The following is a 22622-nucleotide window of genomic DNA, read 5'->3' as shown; positions in this document are numbered from 1 at the left end:
CAGCCAAAACCAGGCTAAATATCTTCATGGGGAACATTCATATACAGCCCCTGGACAGAAGAGCGGCTAAAGACGCTGGGGAAGAGGGGTAGCCTGTGCCTATAGCCAAAGGAACTGACTGCAATCAGAAACACTGTGAACACTCAATGTCGAGGAATCTGGTAGATGGGTGGGAGGGACATTTGACGGGCTGTTCCTTTGCAGGAGTGGCACATGTGGATGTGTGCACTGGACTCACTGGGGCAGAAGACAGGAGGCAGCCGAGGCCCGAACTCTTCCCGTTCATCGATCTGTACCTTTTGGATGGGGAAGGGGGTTGCAGGCTCACCAGGCTCCCGCTCAGCAGCTGAAAAACACCCAAGTATTAATTCCATTCATCTGCCCGGTGCTAATGCACTTAAGTCTTGGTGTCTTTTACCACTGAATAGTACACTTCCTTCAGTCTGCTGAAGCAGCCCATGCAGAGCACACGGTGGAGGACATGGTGGAGGCCACCTCTGCCTGAGGACACTGGGGTGGGAGGTCAGCTACATTAGGCCACACGGAACCAAGTGCATGGCAGGTTGTCAACAGGAGGCCACCATAGACAGCCAGCCAGAGACCTGCACTCCAAATTATTTGAATGGAAGCTGAGGAGCTCACTGGAAGAAGGCCCATAGGAGAAGATACAAGCTTACCAACAGGGATGAGAGACTGTGGCCTACCCCAAAAACCTCACTCAAAATATGCTATCATCAGAAGAAATAGTGAAAATAAAGGATTCTGTTCACAGTAAACCATCCCCTCCAAAAAGACAGACAGACTACTCCACTGTCAGACAGAACAAGCATAAGATACAAAGTCTGCATCAGGAGTGTTCATAGTGGTCCTTTCTACCTGCTTTCTACTTCATTTTTGAGACAATCTTATGTAGCCCAGGTTAACCTCCAACTCACTATATAGCTGAGGATGGCCTACAGCTCTTGAGTCTGCTGTCCATACACTAGTTCTGGGCCATGTACAGTTTATGCAGTGCTTGGGATTGAACTCAGGTCCTCTACATGGGAGGCAGGCACTCTACACTGAGCTATATTGCCAACCCAATACTTTTTAACTTTTTTTTTTTTTTTAAAACAGAGGCTCACTATTGGCTGTCCTGGAACTCACTATGTAGACAAAGCTGTCCTTGAACTCACAGAGATCCATCTGCCACTGGCTCTCCCAAGTGCTAGAATTTAAGGCATGTACCACTATGCCCAGCCTACTTTTAAACTTCAAGTATACATGACTTTATAATTTAAAAAAAAAATAATGGTTTTATCCACAGGAGAAAAAACAAAGAACTGATTCTGTAATCATCTAAAATAAATACTGTATCATATCCCTGTGTGGGACCCTTCAGGATTTATACTCAGGTCTACCACAGACAGACATGGGGGCAGACACTGCCAGTAATGCAAATGGAACCTGCTCACAGCTCCAGCATCCAAAAGTTCTCTGTTTTGTCTGAAATGCTCAAGGTGGTGCCTGGAACAAGCTGGCCAGTCTTCTGGGCAAGTGTGGAGGCAGGAAATGACAGCAGCGTTTCTTACTAGGTCAGTGTGCCAGGCCATGCCTGCTGGAGCCGACCGGAGGACCAGAGCGTAACCCCTCTCCCACACAGTGGAACCTGAACATTCTTACCAAATGCATTCCCAGAACCCTGACACTCCCTCAGCAACCAGGTAAAGAAAGAAAGAATTTGCCAACTAGATACTGAACTCTACCCCAACCCTTAAAAAAAAGAAATTTAAAGAAAATTTGTACTTTTTCAATTCTTAACTAGACTAAGTTGGGAAATCAATATTGTCAAACACACTATCTTTAAAATTTACAACAGAGATTTAAACTAGATTTAAAAAGATCCAACACTTGAGACTCTACTCACACAAATTAAAATATAGTGATAAAAGGCCTGAGAGGTGGTACAGGCCCTAAAATGCTTGCCACATATGCGCGAGGACCCAAGTTTGAGCCCAGAACCCAGTAAAAAGCTGAGTGTGATGGCACGCACGTGGAAGTTCAGTGTGGGAGACGTGGGGTTCGGTGGCTTGTGAGCAGACTGCGTAGACAAGCTGGGGAGCCCCAGGTACTGCTGAGTCTGCATCTCAAAAAGCAAAGGGGTTGTTTATGGAGGCACAACACTTAAGGCAGATCTCTGGACCCACTGTGCATGCATGCACACACATAATGAACATACTGACACACACACACACACACACACACACACATACAAACATGTGTATATATATGTGTGTGCATATATATGTGTAAGTGTTTGCGTGTGTGTATGTATATGAACATGATGAGATACTATTAATTGTCAATTGTCCTAGTTGTAGGCTGCGAAGCCAAATATGGTGCCTGCCTGTAGTCCCAGGAGATGGAGGCTGGGAGGTAGGAAAAGGACCAGAGGTTACCGGCCAGCCTTAGGAAGATCGAGTCAGACTGGGCTTCTCCCTGAGAGCCTGTCTCACCACAGACAAACTGACTGCCCTTCAACACTGTCAGTTCTCCCTTAGCACCCAAGTCAGGGAGGTGGCCTTACCATGGATCAGAGAGGTCTCCCTGACAGCAGCCTCCTGGGAACCTTTAAGGCTGGCCTCCTCGGTGTGCTCTTGACTGTCCTCACTGTCTTCTTGCTCCTCCTCTGAAGATGAGGACTTTTCATCAGAGGAACTGGCAAAGATGGCCTTGAATAAATCCATGGAAGGACGGCTACCTTCCTTGTCCGGCTGTGCATCCACAGCTTTGTCTACAGTCTGCATTAACACAGAAACAAGAGTTGGGGTGAAAGGACTTGATGCTTTGAAATACATATGTACACATGCTTAAACAGTTAAGATTGGGCTTAGGGGGGTGGACAGATGGCTGAGTGGTTAAAAGTACTGGTTGTACCCCTTCATGATAAAAGTCCTAGAAAGAACGGAATTCAAGGCCCATACCTAAACATAGTAAAAGCCATACACAGCAAACCAGTGGCTAACATTAAACTAAATGGAGAGAAACTTGAAGCAATCCCACTAAAATCAGGGATTAGACAAGGCTGCACACTCTCTCCCTACTTATTCAATATAGTTCTTAAAGTCCTAGCCAGAGCAATCAGACAACAAAAGGAGATCAAAGGGATACAGATTGGAAAGGAAGAAGTCAAAATATCACTATTTGCAGATGACATGATAGTATATTTAAGTGATCCAAAAGTTCCACCAGAGAACTACTAAAGCTGATAAACAACTTCAGCAAAGTGGCTGGGAATAATATTAACTCAAATAAATCAGTAGCCTTCCTCTACACAAAAGAGAAACAAGCTGAGAAAGGAATTAGGGAAACGACACCCTTCATAATAGTCCCAAATAATATAAAATACCTCGATGTGAATTTAACCACGCAAGTGAAAATATCTGTATGATAAGAACTTCAAGCCTCTGAAGAAAGAAATTGAAGAAGATATCAGAAGATGGAAAGATCTCCCATGCTCATGGATTAGCAGGATTAATATAGTAAAAATGGCCATTTTTTCAAAAGCGATCTACAGACTCAATGAAATCCCCATCAAAATTCCAATCCAATTCTTCATAGAGTTAGACAGAACAATTTTCAAAATCATCTGGAATAACAAAAAACCCAGGAGAGCTAAAACTATCCTCAACAATAAAAGGACTTCCGGGGGAATCACTATCCCTGAACTCAAACAGTATTACAGAGCAATAGTGATAAAAACTGCATGGTATTGGTACAGAGACAGGCAGATAGACCAGTGGAATAGAACTGAAGACCAAGAAATGAACCCACACACCTATGGGCACTTGATTTTTGACAAAGGAGTCAAAACCATCCAATGGAAAAAAGATAGCATTTTCAGCAAATGGTGCTGGTTCAACTGGAGGTCAGCATGTAGAAGAATGCAGATCGATCCATTCTTATCACCCTGTACAAAGCTTAAGTCCAAGTGGATCAAGGACCTCCGCATCAAACCAGATACAATCAAACTAATAGAAGAAAAAGTGGGGAAGAATCTCGAACACATGGGCACTGGAGAAATTTTCCTGAACAAAATACCAATGGCTTATGCTCTAAAATCAAGAATCGACAAACGGGATCTCATAAAACTACAAAGTTTCTGTAAGGCAAAGGACACTGTTGTTAGATCAAAGCGGCAACCAACAGATTGGGAAAAGATCTTTACCAATCCTACAACTGATAGAGGGCTTATATCCAAAATATACAAAGAACTCACGAAGTTAGACTGCAGGGAGAAAAATAACCCTATTAAAAAATGGGGTTCAGGGCTGGAGAGATGGCTCAGCGGTTAAGAGCACCCGACTACTCTTCCAGAGGTCCTGAGTTCAATTCCCAGCAACCACATGGTGGCTCACAACCATCTGTAAAGAGATCCGATGCCTTCTTCTGGTGTATCTGAAGACAGCTACAGTGTACTTATATATAATAAATGAATAAATAAATCTTTTAAAAAAAGATTTATTTAAAAAAATGGGGTTCAGAGCTAAACAAAGAATTCACAGCTGAGGAATGTCCAATGGCTGAGAAGCACCTAAAGAAATGTTCAACATCTTTAGTCATAAGGGAAATGCAAATCAAAACAACCCTGAGATTCCACCTCACACCAGTCAGAATGGCTAAGATCAAAAACTCCAGTGACAGCATATGCTGGCGAGGATGTGGAGAAAGAGGAACACTCCTCCATTGTTGGTGGGTATTACAACCATTCTGGAAATCAGTCTGAATGTTCCTCAGAAAATTGGACATTGCACTACCTGAGGACCCAGTCATACCTCTCTTGGGCATATACCCAAAAGATGCTCCAACATATAACAAAGACACATGCTCCACTATGTTCATAGCAGCCTTATTTATAATAGCCAGAAGCTGGAAAGAACCCAGATGCTCTTCAACAGAGGAATGGATACAGATTATGTGGTACATCTACACAATGGAATACTACTCAGCTATCAAAAACAATGACTTTATGAAATTCATAGGCAAATGGATGGAACTGGAAAATACCATCCTGAGTGAAGTAAACTATCACAGAAAAACACACATGGTATGCATTCATTGCTAAGTGGCTACTAGCCCAAATGCTCGAATTACCCTAGATGCACAGAACACATGAAACTCAAGAAGGATGACCAAAATGCGGATGCTTCACTCCTTCTTTAAAAGGGGAACAAGAATACCCTTGGGAGGGAATAGGGAGGCAAAGTTTAGAACAGAGGCTGAAGGATCGCCCATTCAGAGCCTGCCTCACATGCGGCCCATACATATACAGCCACCAAACTAGATAAGATGGATGAAGCAATGAAGTGCAGGCTGACAGGAACCGGATGTAGATCTCTCCTGAGAGACACAGCCAGACTACGGCAAATACATAGGTGAATGCCAGCCGCTGAACTGAGAACGGGACCCCCATTGAAGGAATCAGAGACTGAAAGAGATGAGGGGGCTTGAGACCCCATATGACCAACAATGCCAACCAACCGGAGCTTCCAGGGACTAAGCCACTACCCAAAGACTATACATGAACTGACCCTGGGCTCCAACCTCATAGGTAGCAATGAACAGCCTAGTAAGAGCACCCATGGAAGGGGAAGCCTTTGGTCCACTATCAGGAGTCATGCCCACTATCAGGAGAGACTACCAGGGTCTCTCTATATAGCCCCTGGATGGCCTGGAATTCCCTATACTAGGTCAGGCTGGTCTCGAACTCACAGAGAATCCACCTGCCTCTGCCCACTGAGTACTGGGATTAAAGGTGTGAAACACCACACTTGGCTTCTTGCTTCTTTAAGTAGTCATTATAACTATGCTCCAAGAATAAGGTCAAATAAAAAGATTTCATTTAAAGTCTTTGCAAAGAAATAAAGGGAGATGTATATTTCAGAGGTGGAAAATATAAGAAACAGAAGATTTGGACTCATCATTGAGCTGCCTATGGAGGTATTTACTTATGGTCTCATCCACAGGGAGCATGAGGCTGGGGAACTGTGGGATCCTGGGAGCTGGGCCAATACTCCCAATCAAACAAAACTTATTGTCTGTATTCACAAGAAGAATGAAATAGCACAGGAAAGAGTCTATTAACTTGAAAACAGTTCAATAAAAATGCACCACTTTGAACAAAGGAGAGAAAAAGAGGGAGATTAACAAAAATAAACAGAAACCTGTGGGATATTAACAAACGGTCTTAATGATTCTGTCAGAGAGGCCCAGGACCACCACGGTTTGACTGTGAAATGTTCCCTACAGGTGTTCAATGCTAGCATGTGCAAGGCCCTGTGGTATTTATTTGATCCTAGCATGTGCAAGGCCCTGTAGTATTTGATCCTAGCATGTGCAAGGCCCTGTGGTATTTGATCCTTCCAAATGGTGGAAGGAGAGAACCCATTCTCATAGGTCATCCTCTGACTACATATGTGTAAAAGCCAAGGATACAAGGTAAGAGAACCCAGGGGATCTCTCCACAAAAGGGAACACTTGCATCTAGAAGGGAACATTATCCATGTTCTATGAATACAGTGGGCTGGGTTCCAATGCTTTACACTAAGTGAGAGCTGCTCTAGACACCATGTGTAGACTTTTCTCATATACAGCTACAGCTGTATTGTGGGTCTGTCTAATGGGCACCAGCCAGGTAGAACCCATGGGCCAAATCTACCTGCTGTTGGTTTCCATAAGTAAAGATGTTCTGGAAAAATGTGTCCTCTGTTATTCACACACAAGCCTATGGTGTCCCACGTACTCACTGCACACCACAGGAGCAGCAGAAGCTACCATTTGCTCATACAAGCACCCACACTCACATGGGCACACACAAGCACAAGGGCACACACACTTGTATATGCACATGCACACACGTGGGCACCCACCCACTACTGAATAGAGAGAACACATCACACAGAGATGGGCCTGGGCCACAGACAGCAGCATCCGCATACCATGTCTGGGTGTGGCTCAGAGGCCTGTTCCTCTTTGCTTCCTAAGGCACTGGATTCTTGTTTTGAAGGTCCAACTTTTGATCTAGCCTGACTTAAAAACTCGCTAATGGAATCCTCTTTCTTCTCCTGTTTGGATGTGTCCCATCGGGATGGTTTCCTGGATTCTGAAAGGCAGGAACCCAACAGAACACTGGAATTAGTGAACAGAAGGCAAATTCAAGATTGACCTTTCATTTGCTCAGAACCTAGGTCTACCTTGGATGGGACCAGGCACACCATACAAAGTACTGGGGTAAGGCATGTGCAGACAGACCTAAGCCCAAAGATTAAACTCCCAGTGCTGCTGTGCAGGTACAAGCAGTTGTTATCAAAGAAAGTCTACATTGTGCTCACGCTGGCCCACTCCTTATTCCACCTTCCAGCCAGTGAGGGATTGAGACCTGGGTCAGTACCTGGGTCCCAGGGAGTTCTACTCACTGTCTGGACCCCGTTGCTGCGGGGCTTTTTCACTGGGTACTGGAGCTGTGGGCAGAGAGGCAGGCTCTGAGAGCGTCAGGAAGTTGAAGACTGAGTATTTATCCCTCTTCACTCTGGGTAAGCCAACTAAAGTCGAGCTGGGGTAGCGGGAAAAGAGGAAAACAGATGGTGTTTTAAGAACAGCTAGGATTAAGCCCACGTACTATGAGACTTGCTTTCTCACATCAGCTCTCCAGCGAAGGCGCAAGACATTTCTACTTCTCAGAGCAGTTCAGGAAGGCAGAACACCTGACCTCAGAACTCTTGAGTTATTTCTGTTAGAGTATTGACTGATAAGCATGGGGGTGCATGCCTTTAATCCCAGCAAACACAAGATAGAGGCAAATGGATTTCTGAGAGTTCAAGGCCAGCATGGTCTATACAGAGACTGGTATTTGATCCTAGCATGAGCAAGGCCTGGTGTTTGATCCTAGCGTGTGCAAGGCCCTGTGTTTGATCTTACTGTGTGTAAGGTCCTGTGTTTGATCTTAGTGTGTACAAGGCCCTGTGTTTGATCCTAGCATGTGCAAGGTCCTGTGTTTGATCCTAGCATGTGCGAGGCCCTGTGTTTGATCCTAGCATGTGCAAGGCCCTGTGTTTGATCTTACTGTGTGCAAGGCCCTGTGTTTGATCTTAGTGTGTACAAGGCCCTGTGTTTGATCCTAGTATGTGCAAGGCCCTGTGTTTGATCCTAGTATGTGCAAGGCCCTGTGTTTGATCCGAGTGTGTGCAAGGCCCTGTGTTTGATCTTCGTGTGTGCAAGGTCCTGTGTTTGATCTTAGTGTGTGCAAGGCCCTGTGTTTGATCCTAGTGTGTGCAAGGCCCTGTGTTTGATCCTAGCGTGTGCAAGGCCCTGTGTTTGATCCTAGCGTGTGCAAGGCCCTGTGTTTGATCTTACTGTGTACAAGGCCCTGTGTTTGATCTTACTGTGTGCAAGGCCCTGTGTTTGATCCTAGTATGTGCAAGGCCCTGTGTTTGATCCTAGTATGTGCAAGGCCCTGTGTTTGATCCTAGCGTGTGCAAGGCCCTGTGTTTGATCCTAGCATGTGCAAGGCCCTGTGTTTGATCTTAGTGTGTACAAGGCCCTGTGTTTGATCCTAATATGTGCAAAGCCCTGTGTCTGATCCTAGTATGTACAAGGCCCTATGTTTGATCCTAGCGTGTGCAAGGCCCTGTGTTTGATCGTAGCATGTGCAAAGGTCTGTGTTTGATCCTAGTATGTGCAAAGGCCCTGTGGTGTTTGATCCTAATATATGCAAGACCCTACAGTATTTGATCTTAGCATGTTCCCAACACACATGAAGGGAATAGAAACACAAATAACATGTTTTATTGTTATCTGACATAGGATCTCTCCAGTATGTATCCCTAGCTGTCCTGGAATTCCCTCTGTAGACCAGGCTGGCCTCAGACTTCCAGAGATCCTCTTGCCTCTGTCTGGAAAGTGCTAGGATCAAAGGCGGGCACCACCATATCCAGCTGTAAGTAACATGTTTAAAATAAAATGTATGAGCAGCATTATGGGTGCCACGCAAAGTCATTAAAACATGGTATAAAGTTTACCTGTATTTATATGTTGGCAATGAATTAAGAGGTTGCAATATGGTTTAAATACATGTGGCAACACAGACCCATGCATGCAATCACATTAATCACAATAAAGGGGGTAGGGATGGCTAGAGAGATGGCTCAGCAGTTAAGAGTGCTTACTATTCCTCCAAAGGATGGGTTGGTTCCCAGCACCCATGTCATGTGGCTCACAACCACCTGTTACTGCAACCCCAAGGGACCTTATGTCCTCTGTTGTCCCCCTTGAGTTCTCATATATGCACACAGCTACATACACATGAACAAAAATACAAATAAATAAACAAACAGAAGTTAAAGTAAATGTGCAAACTGGCAGCCCCCAATAGTTAGAAGTTAAGTTTCTCTTGAAAAGGGGACTGCAGGGCTGGAGAGATGGCTCAGCTGTTAAGAGCACCCGACTGCTCTTCCAGAGGTCCTGAGTTCAAAATCCCAGCAACCACATGGTGGCTCAGAACCATCTGTAAAGAGATCCGATGCCCTCTTCTGGTGTGTCTGAAGACAGCTACAGTGTACTTATATATAATAAATAAATAAATCTTTAAAAAAAAAAGAAAAGGGGACTGCAAGAGCATAATATGAACACTAAGGGGGCTGGAAAAATGGCTCAGTGCTTAAGAGCACTTGTTGCTCTCACACAGGACCCAGGTTCAGTTCCCAGCACCCATGCGGTAGTTGGTGGTTATAACTCCAGTTCTGATACCCTCTTCCAAGACCTAAGGGTAGCAGGTAAACATGTAGTGCATAGACACACGTGCAGGCAGAAACACATAAAATAAATCTCACCATTTTTTTTCTCTTAAATGAGCTTTCATGGAGTGGGTGGAAAGACAGGCTACCCCAACTTACCCCGGATATGGGTCAGGGACGTTAAACCTCTTACACAGAAGCTTGTCGGGGTGCCATTCAAATGTATCTCGGGTGAGCTTCCCAAACATCTTCATCTTCACAGCTGACTGCTTGTCACTGAGGTCATTCTAGAAAGAGACAGTCATTCTGTCTGATGCAGTCAGAGAACTGACCTCACTAGTCTTCCAGGTTAGAAATATCAAGCTTTAGGCTGGAGAGATGGCTCAGCAGTCGTGCTAGCACACTGCTCTTGCAGAGGACCCTGATTCTATGCCCCACAGCCAAGTGCAGCAGCTCACAGCCGCCTGTCACTCCAGCTCCAGAGGACCCAAGCCTTCATCTGGACTCGATGGGTACCCACATACACATGCAAATACTCACATGTAGATGCACACATATATGACGCTTTTTGGGTTGTTTTTCTGTGATTTTCAAGACAGGTTTCTCTGTGTAGCCCTGGCTCTACAGGAACTTGCTCTATAGACCAGACTGGCCTTGAACTCAGAGATCCATCTGCCTCTGCCTTCTCAGTGCTGGGATTAAAAGCACTGAACGAAGAATATTTAAAAATCAATAAGAATAAATCTTAAAACTTTATGTCAGGAGACAAAGACAGGTGGGTCTCAATGAGTATGAAGCAGCCTTGCCTACGTAGCAAATTCTAAACTAGCCCAGCCTGAATACCAAGACCAAAAAGAAAGAGGCCAGGGCTGGAGAGATCTCGCAAACGTTAAGAGCACTGGCTGCTCTTCCGAAGGTCTGATTCCCAGCACCAGGATGGCTCAGTCATCTCTAACTCTAGTTCCAGGGAATTTAACACTGTCTTTTGGCTTCTGAGGGTACCAGACAGGCATGTGGTACACAGAAATACATGAAGACAAAACACTGACACATATAAAATAAAAATAAATATGTATTTTTTAAAGTGCTAAGCTTCATTCCCTTGTACTTTCATCACAAACAAACAAACAAACAAACACTGGTCTTGAAAACAGTTTGAGTTGTTACACCGCTATATCTTGTAAGCTAAATATCAAAACTATTTCTCACTCTACTGTACCATGTGTATTTTGATCTTTTCACTGATTCAAAATATTTAGGTGCATGGAGTTTTAACGTCAAAATCACTAAGAGGGGTTGCAGAGATGACTCAGTCGCAAGTGCTTGCCACCAAAGCCTAAGGGCCTGAGTTTATGTCCCCAGAACCTGCCTAAAGGCTGGTCCAAGAGCACGTGTCCAGAATCTCACTAGTGGGGAAGAGAAGACAGGCAGATCCCTGAAGCTCACTGGCTAGCCCACTTTGCTAAATCCACGAGCTCTGAGTTCAGTGAGAGACCCTGTCTCAAAAAAAGCAGGGTCAAAGGGACTGGGGAGATGGCTTAGCGGTTAAGAGCACCAGCTGCTCGTCCAGAGGACTGGGTTCCAGCACCCATATGGCAGCTCACAGCTGTCTGTAACTCCTGTTCCAGGGGATCCAGTACCCTAACACAGACATACAAAGCACCAATGAACATAAACAACAACAACCAAAACAGTAAGTTGAAGACTGACGGAGTGGGTCACACCTGCAGCCCTAGCATTGGGAATGCTGAGGTAGAAAGAACAGAGTTCCAGGACAGTTTGCCTATATCAGAACAGTTTGCCTGTCTCAAAAGAAAACTAAATAAAACAAAGTAAGTTACAGAATAATTGAGAAAGACATTCGATGTTGGTATCTGACTTCTAGATGCACACATACAGGTGCATGTACCTGAACACGGTACACACATCCACATAAATGCACAAACAAACAAACAAACAAAAATCTGACCAGAGCTTGGGAGTATGGCTTTATGGTTAGACCACGTACATACTAACACTGTGTGAAAGCCTGGGTTCAACTCAATTCCTACAACTGCAAAAACACAAAATGAAGTTCACCAGGTAGGCACATGATGGCGACAGACCTCTTGGTCTCGAGGAACTTCAACCTGATCTGAATCATCTTCCTCCTTGGCGTGAGTGAACCTGGAGGACAGGGTAGAGTTGGAGGACACGTAGAGCTGGGCTGCCCGAGCAAACTCTTCCCGCTCTCGGCTTCGCTCCCACTCGGTCATGTTGGGGTCCAGGCATCGCTCCAGAGCATCTGCAGGACAGGGAGAGCACTAGGTGGACACCACTGTTCTGTGTGTTTCCTCAGAGGCCAGATGTCCAGACCCTTGTACTTACGGAGGTGGGGGCACTGGGTGCTACCTCCAGAAAATAATACTCTTTCCTTCATAAGATGCTTTGGTTTTTTTCCCCAGATTTATTTTACTTTATGTATATAAATGTTTTTGTGCAAGCATATTTGGACACCATGCATGTATGGCTGTTGGATCCCCTGGAACGATGGTTGTGAGCTGCTGTGTGGGTGCTGGCAATCAAATCTAGGTCCTCTGCAAGAGCAGCAAGTGTTCTTAACTGCTGACCCGTCTGTTCAGTCCCCAAGTCATCAAGATGCTCTTTATTAAATTCTAGTTACGACATGGTATTAGAGAAGGTTCTGGAAGGCTGGTGCATGGCTAACCCTTAGACATAAGGGCACTGCTGGTGTATCCAGACATTGGTAAATCCAACCAATTACAGCCCTGTGCTAGGGAGGAGACTCTGCCCTTTTTCTGTGTGGCTGTCTTTTGCTACTTTGTTGGTTCTTTCTTCCACCATTTCCACCCCCTAACACTAGGTAGGAGAGAAAAGAATAGAGGGGAAAGGAAAGAGATCCCTGAATAAAGTTAGGAGTCAGAAAAGGAGCGACATTATCATTAAACTACTTCTTGCTGATTATAGGCTTCAAGCTCCCTGGGGAAAGTTTGATCTTCACCATCAGGATATCTAATTTCTTCTCCTTATTTCTCTTTTGTGCACAACTACTTAACAAACCATGACCAACAACAACCAACAAACCATCTGTCAGGGCCCTGAAATTTATACACCCTCTAAAAAGTCTATAGGATTTCAAACTTCACACAGTCGCAGAAACTGTCTGCAGCTGGCAAAATCACGCCCCTGCTAGAGCGTGAGGCAAATCACAGTCACCTGCTGTGGACGGTCTGAAGCAGCCCCATGTCACACACCTGGGATTAAAATGAAAACACATCCCCATAATACTTTTCTGTTTTTCAAAGCAACTAAAACTCCAAAATTATCACTATTCTGCGATTTTTGTTTTGTTTTGTTTTGTTTTAGTTTTGAAACAAGGACTTGCTACATAGCAAGGCAGGCCTCAAACTCTTCACCCCACTGCCTCAGCCACCCAGTGCTGGAATTATAGGCCTTAACTCTATTTCTGCTATGAATTTGCTTTTCAGAGTGAGGTTCTGAAACCTTTGTACTGTTTACACCAAGTGGAGCAAAACTAATGACAGATCGGGGCTGCTTGACTTGCAGTCTGTGATGGAGGAGGGGATGCACAGAGAGGCTGCCAACCCTGCCAGGCCAGCACCCACCTTTCTGACCCTTCTTCATGTGTACTAAGAACTCTTCATATCGTCTCTGCTTTTCTGGATCTTTGGCAAAAGGCTTGAAGTTGCTGGCTCTGGTGGTGACTGTCCCACTGCCCAGGGCCAGATGCCATGAGCTGTGCCCAGGGTCTGGTGTGGAGGCCTGTGCTCTGCTGCTTGATGCACTCTGGGCCAGACTCCTGGCCTTGGCTTGGGCGGCTTTCAGGTCAGTTGCTTGCTTCACTTCTTTAATTCTTTCTTTGTCTTTTTGGGACAGAAACTCCAACACTGAAGTCGCTGACCCTAAATAAAAACAGTAACGAGAGATGACATTCAGACAGCTTTAACTATTTTGTACACACAGTCACCACTGAAAATGTACATAATCACAGACGAGTGTTTATGTTACTGGTTTATCAATATCTATATGTCCTATGCACTGCATATTTACATAATCGACCACAGGTACAACTCTGATCTCACAACCACCTACAACTTCAGCCCTAGTGGATACAACAGCCTTTTCTGGCCTCACCAGCATGAATGTGCACGTACACACCCTTATACATGTAAATAAAAGGGGGGTGGGGTGACAGGGTTTTCTGTGTGTCCCTGGCTTGTAGTCCTAGTCTCTCTGTAGTCCCAAAACTTGCTCTGTAGACCAAGCTGGCCTTAGACTCACAGAGATCCACCTACCTCTGCCTCTGCCTCCCAAGTGCTGGGATTAAAGGCCTGTGCCACCAATACTTGGCTAATACATTTTAATAAAACTTAAATAAAACTTTTTAAACAAAACAAATAAATGTGAGTGGCACAGTCCTGTGATCTCAGCACTTGTGTGTCAGAGGCTACAGAACTGAGGGTTCAAAATCACCCTGAGCTACACTGAGAATTTAAGGCCATCATGGGCTACATGAGACCTTTAAAAGGGAGGGGGAGGGGCAAAAGGACAACTTACCAAGTCATAATGAATAAGGTCTGTGTACACTTTTATACGCTGTTTGTAGGACATGACACTGCTCCTAGGCTTCCCCATCAGTGGGAAGTCACAACTTCCTATCTGAGTAAGATTACGTTAAACACAGCAAGCCCAGTCTCCTCCGCCACACGTACCTGGAACAGGCATCTCTCCTAGCAGCTCCCCCCGCTTGGAGGCATTGAGTTGATGCCTACTGTGTGTGCCCACGTCTTGCCCTGCTTTCCCAGATGACTCCGATAACACCTGAAGTAAGCGAGCGTTCTCGGACGTTGCAGCGACCACAGGTCTAAAATAATGCACTGGTCGGTAGTCCCTGGGCAACTCGGGGGGTGGATAAATCTTAACGAAAAACAGACAAAATAAAAGTCAGGAAATCTGGGCAACAAGATCACAAAAACTTAAGAAAGAAAACCATGATTTATGCCCAGCCCCAGCTCACTTTCGAGGTGGAGAGCACTGGGATAGCACTGGCCTCTGAGGGAAACCAGAACCACTGTCCAAACAGCCTCGCACTGCTAACAACACCACTGCTAATATGTATGTTTCCCATGATGAGAGCACTAAATATAAGAAGACATAGCACCATGTCCTGCCCCACATGTGGACCCAGCCCACTGTAAGACTGAACAGTTACAGATGTTTGTTCAAGCCTTTGAAAAACAAACAAACAAACAAACAAACTTGAAAGTAGGTGGTTTTAAAGTCCAAACTCTTTGTGCGGGCTATGGTTCACTTCCAAGTGAAACGTCAGACCTTCATTATTTTTTATTCATTTTTATTTTATTCGTGAATTGTGGATTGCTGTTTATATGCAGGTGAGGGCAGGCACAAGATAAGGCTAGAGCCTATGATTGGGCAGCGGAAAAAGAAGGAGGGCTGAGAGTTTTAGAGATGGGACAGACAGGCACACAGGGAAGACAGAAGGACAGAGAAGATGGAGGAAGAGGACAAACCAGAACCACATGGCCTTCAATAGCCACAGGTAGCTATGAATATCATCGAAGGGATAGAATAGTGTAGGACAATTTGTCCAGTCTAGGTGGGCAGCTTGTATCAATATCAATTGGCACTAAGTTCGTTGTGTGGGAGTTTTGTGAGTTGAGAATTTACTGATATAAATCTAACTGATAAATTACAAGCCTCTAGAATTTTGATTTCACTGGGTTACAGGGATTTGTGACAGCTAGACACGGGGGGCAGATTAATGGGAATGAGAGTAGGTTTTTAGGCAAGTGAACCTTGAGAAGTTGGGCAGTCACCAGCATGGGAACCATGGAGGTGGGGAGACCACCGTGGCTGGAGAGTAGCCAGTAAGTGTTGGTTTTGTTTTTTAATTATTATACGCAACAGTGAATATGTATATCTGTTATGTAAATGTGTGTACACATGTGTGGAGGTACTCACAGAGGCCAGATGAGGATATGAACCCTTTAGGGCTGGAGTTACAGGTATTTGTGGGTACTGGGATCCAAACCCCACTCCTCAATTTTCAATATTAAGTAGCAAGTGCTCTTAATTACTAAGCCATCTCTCCAGTTCCTGCCCCAACTTTTTTTTTTTTTAAAAAGAATTGTTTGTTTTATGTAGTGAGTACACTATAGCTGTCTTCAAACACAGCAGAAGAGGGCATCAGATCCCATTACAGATGGTTGTGAGCCACCATGTGGTTGATGGGAATTGAATTCAGGACCTCTGGAAGAGCAGTCAGTGCTCTTAACCGCTGAGCCATCTCTCCAGCCCCATAACTTCTTAATTCAAAGTATTTTTTAATTCAGACCCTAAGTAGAGCTGAGGAATGAGGCTCAGTAACAATATTTGCAGAATAGTCACAAGACCCTGGGATTAAATCTTAGCCGCCGCCGCCGCTGCCACCGCCACCACCGCCACCACCACCACCACCACCACCACCACCACACCACAACAACAACAAAGTAACAAAGACAGGCTAGGGTGTAGCTGAGGGGTAAAGTGTGTGCCTAACATACATGAGGTCTTAGGTCAAACCTCAGCAGGAGAGAGGGAGGGGGGTAAAGGCTGACAGCATGGACATTTACACCTATCTGTGAAATTTCTGGATTTCAAACTCTGAAGACATTAATGACAGCAGAATAGAAAAGTTAGAGGGAAGTTTTGCTTCTTTGTTTCTTTGGGGGCTGACGGACCTCCCACACACTGAACACTCTGTAACTGAGCTACATGCCCAGCCTAAGCATTAGACTTCTTTTGGAAACAGAATTGCACTGGGTAGCTCTAGCGGTCCTGAAACTCAGATCTGGAGACCAGGCTGGCTTCTCCCTTTGGGGATCCACCCAGCTCTGCTCCTTGAGTGCTGGCATTAAAGGCTGCATCATATACCCAACCATTAGATATTTTAAGTAACTACTGAAGGGTTCCCTTGCTCTTAGTGTAACAAGCATAGATTAACCATTGCTTGTACACTGACTTCTAGAATTAGAAGTTCCCTGAAAGTGAGAACCAAGTCAACCCTGAACACTGAGTGAAGCACTCAGGCCCAGGTGCACACTGGCCTGAGAACTTTCCACCACATCCATGTCTGTATCCTGTTGTTACTGGCAGAATTAGGAGTTCACAGTTCCCCGGACACAGTGGAATTACTCCTATCAAGAAATCACCACCACCTTTGCGTTTACTTGCATGTGGTAAGCAAGCACTTTCCCCTGAGCAATATTCCCAATACATCAAGTTAGTCTAAAAGTAAGAGAACTGCCCTCTCACAAGATGCAAAGGTTTGGGGTTCTATGTGGTGCTGGGAATTTAACCACTAGGCCACATTACTGGCCTCTCAATGGAAATGTCTTTTTTTTTAAAATGTGTATAGGCATCTTGTCTATATGTACATCTATGTGCTACCATGTATGTCTGGTGCCAGAAGAAGCCAAAGGTGGCACTGGGTCCCCTGGAACTGGAGTTAGAGACAGTCGTGTGCTGCATGTGGGTGCTGGGAATCAAACCTGGGTCCTCTGGAAGAGCAGCCGGTTCTCCTAACTGCTGAGCCATCTCTCCAGCCCCACCTTCTGTTTCCTAAGACAGACTCTTTCCCTGGCATGGAACTTGTCAAGAAGGCTCTACTGCTGGACAGTGAGTCTCTGGAAACTTCCATGTACTGGAAGCCACTGTACAGCCACTGCACCAGCTTTTTTGACATGGGTTTGGGGATTGAATTCATGTCTTGAGTACTTTACTGGCTGGGCTAAGTGAAGCCCCCTTCAGCTTTTTGAAACAGGCTGCCTCAGAATATGATTCTCCTGCCTCAGTTTCCCAAGTGCTAGGATTACAGACCTGTCCTGTCATACCCAGATTTCTTCTAAAAAAATGTTAATAGAGGAGTATGCATAGAGGAATGCCAGGTTTCCATAAGTACATTGATATAGCTCAATTAATTACTTGATGATAGTATAAATATTAAAGAACATATAAATATTAAAATAAACACTGTAAGTACCAAACAAGCAAAATAATTTTAATGGAAAGGTTTTCTTACTTTCTTTGAAGATAAAGGTTTAGAAGCCAAGGAAAATCCTTCCAAAATTTTGCCAACATATCGAAGATCTCTCTCGGGTTCTACAAAATGACATCACTGATTAATTCCAGAAGCTGAGGTGATTAAGTAAGACAAGAGGCCTTTTATTTTCCGGAGCATAAACAGCACCCTGGGTGAGGTCACTGGGAAGGAGCATTTGGGGACCCAGTGGCATTCAAACTCTCACCCCTTTGTTGACACAGTGAGGCTTAGACCAAACTGCTCTCCACTGCCCAGCGACCCAGACAGCTCAGACAGCTGCCTCCGCCTCCCTCCCAGGACAAGCACCCAAAGCAAGGACCTTAGCAAAACAGCCTCAGCACAGGCCACCACCATGATGTGCTGCCGCCATCAGGAAACATCTAAAAACTTGATCTAAAATGGCCCCATAAAATTGTCCTCTCTGGCGGTTATTTAAGTGAAAGTTCTCAAGTAAAGCCAGCTAGAGTGTCAAAAGAAAGATCCCAACTGCAAGGGTCATTTCTCACACAGTGCCCCAGGGTGGCTGTGTCCCAGTTTCCTTAGCAACAGCCCAAATAAGGCTCCTAGGCAACACAACCAGGTCAGCTGTGAACTCGCCAGGGAACAAACTCTTGTTGCAAATGAAATGCTAACAGTAGATAGAGAAGACCGCAGACTAAGGAAACTGAGTGACCAACGCCCTCTGACGTGGTCGGGATGGTCCGGTGGCTGCCAATGCAAGCCTGTGACAAAGGCCCTGCAAGTCACAAAAAGACTTTCTGCAGAGTGGGTACACATAAGAGTCATTCTAGCCCCATTAATTGTTGGAAGGAAAAGAAATCTAAAAGTCAGTTGCAGAGGTTGGGTGAAATGATACATTCACTCAGTCAAAAGAAAATATGAGCAGTAAATATGTGCAAATTAAAAAAGAGACAAAATATACCAAACTCATCAGCAGAACGAAGGTACTAGATTCAGGAAAAGTGAAGGATTTGTTTCAGAAAGCAGACTAGAGTATATGCTATTGCAAACTACCAACTATTATAAGTTGTTAATAATTTAGGTAACTTAAATATTGGTTACTGATATAATTAAGATAACTATTATCAATTTCATTCTCCCATTAGTGTCTAGAGTATGCTCAATTAGTAACTAGTACTTTGCATTATTATATAATTAACATGTAACATATTGTCAATGGTATCAATGCAGTAGCATGTAACATATACAATAACATTTCTAATTTACAAATGTGAAGCTGTGTATTGTTTGGGCACTGGGGGGTACTGTGATAGGATCTAGGGCACTGTGCTGACTGACTGTATTAGACACTCCTGATTCTCCACCCTGTCTACTCCCCTGCACCATTTCTAGAAATCAAGACTGGAATGGCAGTTTAACCAAGGGATCTGAATCACCACAGACTCTGTCTGGAGATTTAAGTTATATTGAGAGACGCCAATATTTATAATAATCACATCTGTAATTCCAGCACCTGGGAGGTGGAGGCAGACAGAGCACTACTTTGAGACCAGCTTGGCCTCTATAGTCAAAACTTAACTACAAAAAACAAAAAGGTTAGGTGAGCGACCATGTCTGATTACAGACAACAGCCTGTTGAGGCCTCAGGAGTTGGGGGGGGGCAGGTTAGCTGAGCTCTATTGTGTTACAGATTGTTGGCACTGTCACCTGTACCCAAACCTAGTCTTCTGCCCTGCTGTTTAAATTGGCTGAATCTTCCATTTCCCTGAACTTTGAGTCCTCACTGCTGTCTGACCACAACATGGCACCAGGCCACACAGTCGCCTCTCCAGCTCCCAAGTACATCCCATCGTCACTGACGGCTTTAGCTGTGGCCTAAACCCCATTTCTTTCTTATGTCCTATACACTGCAAAGCAGGCCTCCAACTCACAGGAATCCTCCTGCCTCAGCTTTCCAAGTGATAGAATTATAAGAACAAGCCACTATATCAGCTTCCGTTGTTTCACACCCTGCATATTTTTGGGTTATCTCTTTCTGTTTGATGTTTATAGGTGTTTTGCCTAACTGTATGTATGTGTACCTATAAAGGCCAGAAGGGAGCATAAAATGCCCTGGAACTGGAGGTACAGATGGCTGTGAGTCACCATGTGGGTGCTGGGAACCAAACCCAGGTCCTTGCAAGAGCATCCAGTGTCCCTAACCACTAAACCATCTCTCAGTCCCCACATCCTGTATCATTGATAACCCCCTTCTCTACCGAGTCTGGCACTCCAGTACCAGAGCCTGCACCCCCTTCTTCCCAAGAGCCTGACAACCAGTCCTACCGTCTGGGCTGCCAAGAAGTACCTTTGTGATTTTTGTATTGCTTGGGAGCTGTCCAGCCATAGAGGCCATCTCCAGGCTCCTCGTCCTTCAGCACAGTGTCATACTTGGATAAGGTTTCCGTGGCATAGATGTCGTCATCTTCCTCTTCCAGGGCACCTACACCAAAAGCCTGCAACACACAAGGTTTCAAACAGGGCTCCCAGGCTGGAGGGTCTGTCTGCACTGCAGGGTAAGCTGTATTACGGACCCAGCGGATGCATGTACACCTGCAGATCACTGAGAGAGAAGCTAATGGGAACCCTAAGTTAGAAGAGTCTCAGGTCTATTGAACATCAGTGACAGAGGCGAATGCCACACTGTAGCATAGGCATCGTCCTCCGGCCCCAGCAGGGGACGCCAACACAAGCATGGGCAAAGATGTGAGCACCCACACAGCACTGAACAGACAGGAATGGGACTCTGAAAAGAGAAGGCAGACACATCTGTTGGTCTCTGGTCAGCAGGGCCAAGGTCTGACCTTTGGGAAACAGCCTGCAGTAAGTTGACTTCTTGTGGAAGAAGAGGAAGGGCATGCAAAGAAAGAACAAAACAAAGTAACCAACTTTTTGGTTTTTTGAGATAAAATCTCACTATGTCACCCTGACTGTCCTGGAACTTGTTCTCATGTAGTCCAGGCTGGCCTGGAATTCACAGAGGTCCATGTGTCTCTGCCTCCCAGGTACAGGAATTAAAGGAAAGCAGCACCACGCTGCCCACTTTCTTTTTAAGAACCTGTGAGTCCATTTGAGAAGGTGGACAATAGGGCGCTCCAAAAGGACAAAACCTCCAAGTCCGGACAGCCCAGGTGCTCCTGACTCCCAAGAGCCTGACAAGCAGTCCTACAAGCAGTGTGCGGTGGCAAGAACGAAGCGGCTTTAGCTGTCTGCTGGGCCATCTTTCGGGCTCCCAGTTACAATTAGATTAAATCAAAGTATTGGAAAGGTGCTTTTCTTCTTGGCCCCACCAGGATGGGAAAACAGACCTCCAGCAGGGAACATGGGTCTCTACCAAGGACACACAGGCTCTTGGGCACCATTGTTAGAATTAGGGTGGCAAACATCACAGGTGCCACCAAAGGACCCTCAGAGAAACAGAATCTGGGACTGAGCATATGGCACTGTGAAAAAGTACCTGCCTACTGTAGGCAAGGCCCTAAGTCTATCTGTCTCTGTCTGTCTCTCTGTCTGTCTCTCTGTCTGTCTCTCTGTCTGTCTTTCTCTCTGTCTGTCTGTCTCTCTCTCTCTCTCTCTCTCTCTCTCTCTCTCTCTGCCTCTGTCTCTCTTTCAGTGCTGGGGCTGAAACACAGGGCCTTGCATATACTAGTCAAGCCCCCCAAAATGAAAGAGAAAGAAACAGAGATAGACAAAGACAGAGAGATAGTAAGAGGGGGAGAGAAAGAGAGAAAGAGGGGGTTCATGGGGAGGCAGGATAGGACTTCAAAGTCCTCACTGAGCAAACAAAGTACCTACGATGGACTAACCTACCATGGGAAGTATACTTATTTATCAGTGTTTCTGCTTTTACAACACAGAAACTTTTACCTGGCCAGAAATGCCCAGTTTTCTTCCTTTACTCAGCCCAACATCTCCAAGAAGATGGCTGGTCCCCTCAGATGCTCCACCAAAAAGATTCAGGTGTTCTCCTGGCATTCCAAACAATGCTTGGTGGGGGTCCAGGCCTTTGTAAGCCAACCCATGTACATTATCTTTAGGTGTAAAATCCACAGGCATGACGTCTTTAGGAGCAAAAGTCACATTGTCAGGCAAGTAGTCATCATCTTCATCCTGTTTCAAATGTTTGAGGAGGAATTAAGGTGAGTCAGTATCAGGTGCCAAGTCTTCTTAGAGTTCAGTGATTAATTCCAAACAAAACGGTTGCCAGGCTTCTACTGCTGATGCTGTGAATGGCCAGACCCCATCCCTGGGAAAAAGCGATACTAACAAAAGTGACGTCATGGTGAGACAGTGAGACGAGAAACCAGTGCTTCTCAACCTTCTTAATACAGTTCCTCATGTCGTGGTGACCCCAACTACAAGATTATTTCATTGTTAAATACTATTTACTACTTACTATTAATATTAATTAAAACTACTTCAGAACTCGACTGCTGTGAACTGAAATATAAATATCTGACATTCGACCCCCAAACAGGTCATGACTGCAGGTTAACAACCACTGCTATAAGCAGAGGCTGAGAGATGGTTCAGCCATTGAGAGCATTCTCTGCTTTTGCAGAGGACCAGGGTTCCCAGCACCCGCATGGCAGCTCACACCTGCCTTTAACTCTAGTTCTAGGGGATCTGGCATCCTCTTCTGCCCTTGGTAGGCACCTGCACACACAGAGAGACTAACTAGCAGACACAGACCTCTTTCAAAAAAAAGAATCTAGCTGGGTGGTGGTGGT

The 22622-nt window shown here is 45.1% G+C and overlaps 1 protein-coding gene across 1 annotated transcript in view; it reads right to left on the bottom strand.

Moving 5' to 3' along the window:
- Window positions 1–22622, bottom strand: part of Gpatch1 (G-patch domain containing 1) — a 48546-nt gene that overhangs the window by 10849 nt on the left and 15075 nt on the right. Inside the window, exons 7-17 of the mRNA XM_032893858.1 lie at window positions 21760–22002; window positions 20201–20348; window positions 17872–17951; window positions 14504–14708; window positions 13397–13693; window positions 11876–12054; window positions 9930–10057; window positions 7455–7591; window positions 6978–7141; window positions 2567–2780; window positions 239–346 (exon numbers count right to left, since the gene is read on the bottom strand). Coding sequence (XP_032749749.1) covers window positions 239–346; window positions 2567–2780; window positions 6978–7141; window positions 7455–7591; window positions 9930–10057; window positions 11876–12054; window positions 13397–13693; window positions 14504–14708; window positions 17872–17951; window positions 20201–20348; window positions 21760–22002 — 1903 coding nt within the window. The remainder of the gene's footprint in view (window positions 1–238; window positions 347–2566; window positions 2781–6977; window positions 7142–7454; window positions 7592–9929; window positions 10058–11875; window positions 12055–13396; window positions 13694–14503; window positions 14709–17871; window positions 17952–20200; window positions 20349–21759; window positions 22003–22622) is intronic.

The sequence above is a fragment of the Rattus rattus genome, chromosome 2, assembly GCF_011064425.1.
Source record: "Rattus rattus isolate New Zealand chromosome 2, Rrattus_CSIRO_v1, whole genome shotgun sequence".
Lineage (NCBI taxonomy): Eukaryota > Metazoa > Chordata > Mammalia > Rodentia > Muridae > Rattus > Rattus rattus.
Note: the sequence above shows the minus strand (reverse complement) of the source record. Positions and strands in the feature narration are given on the sequence as shown.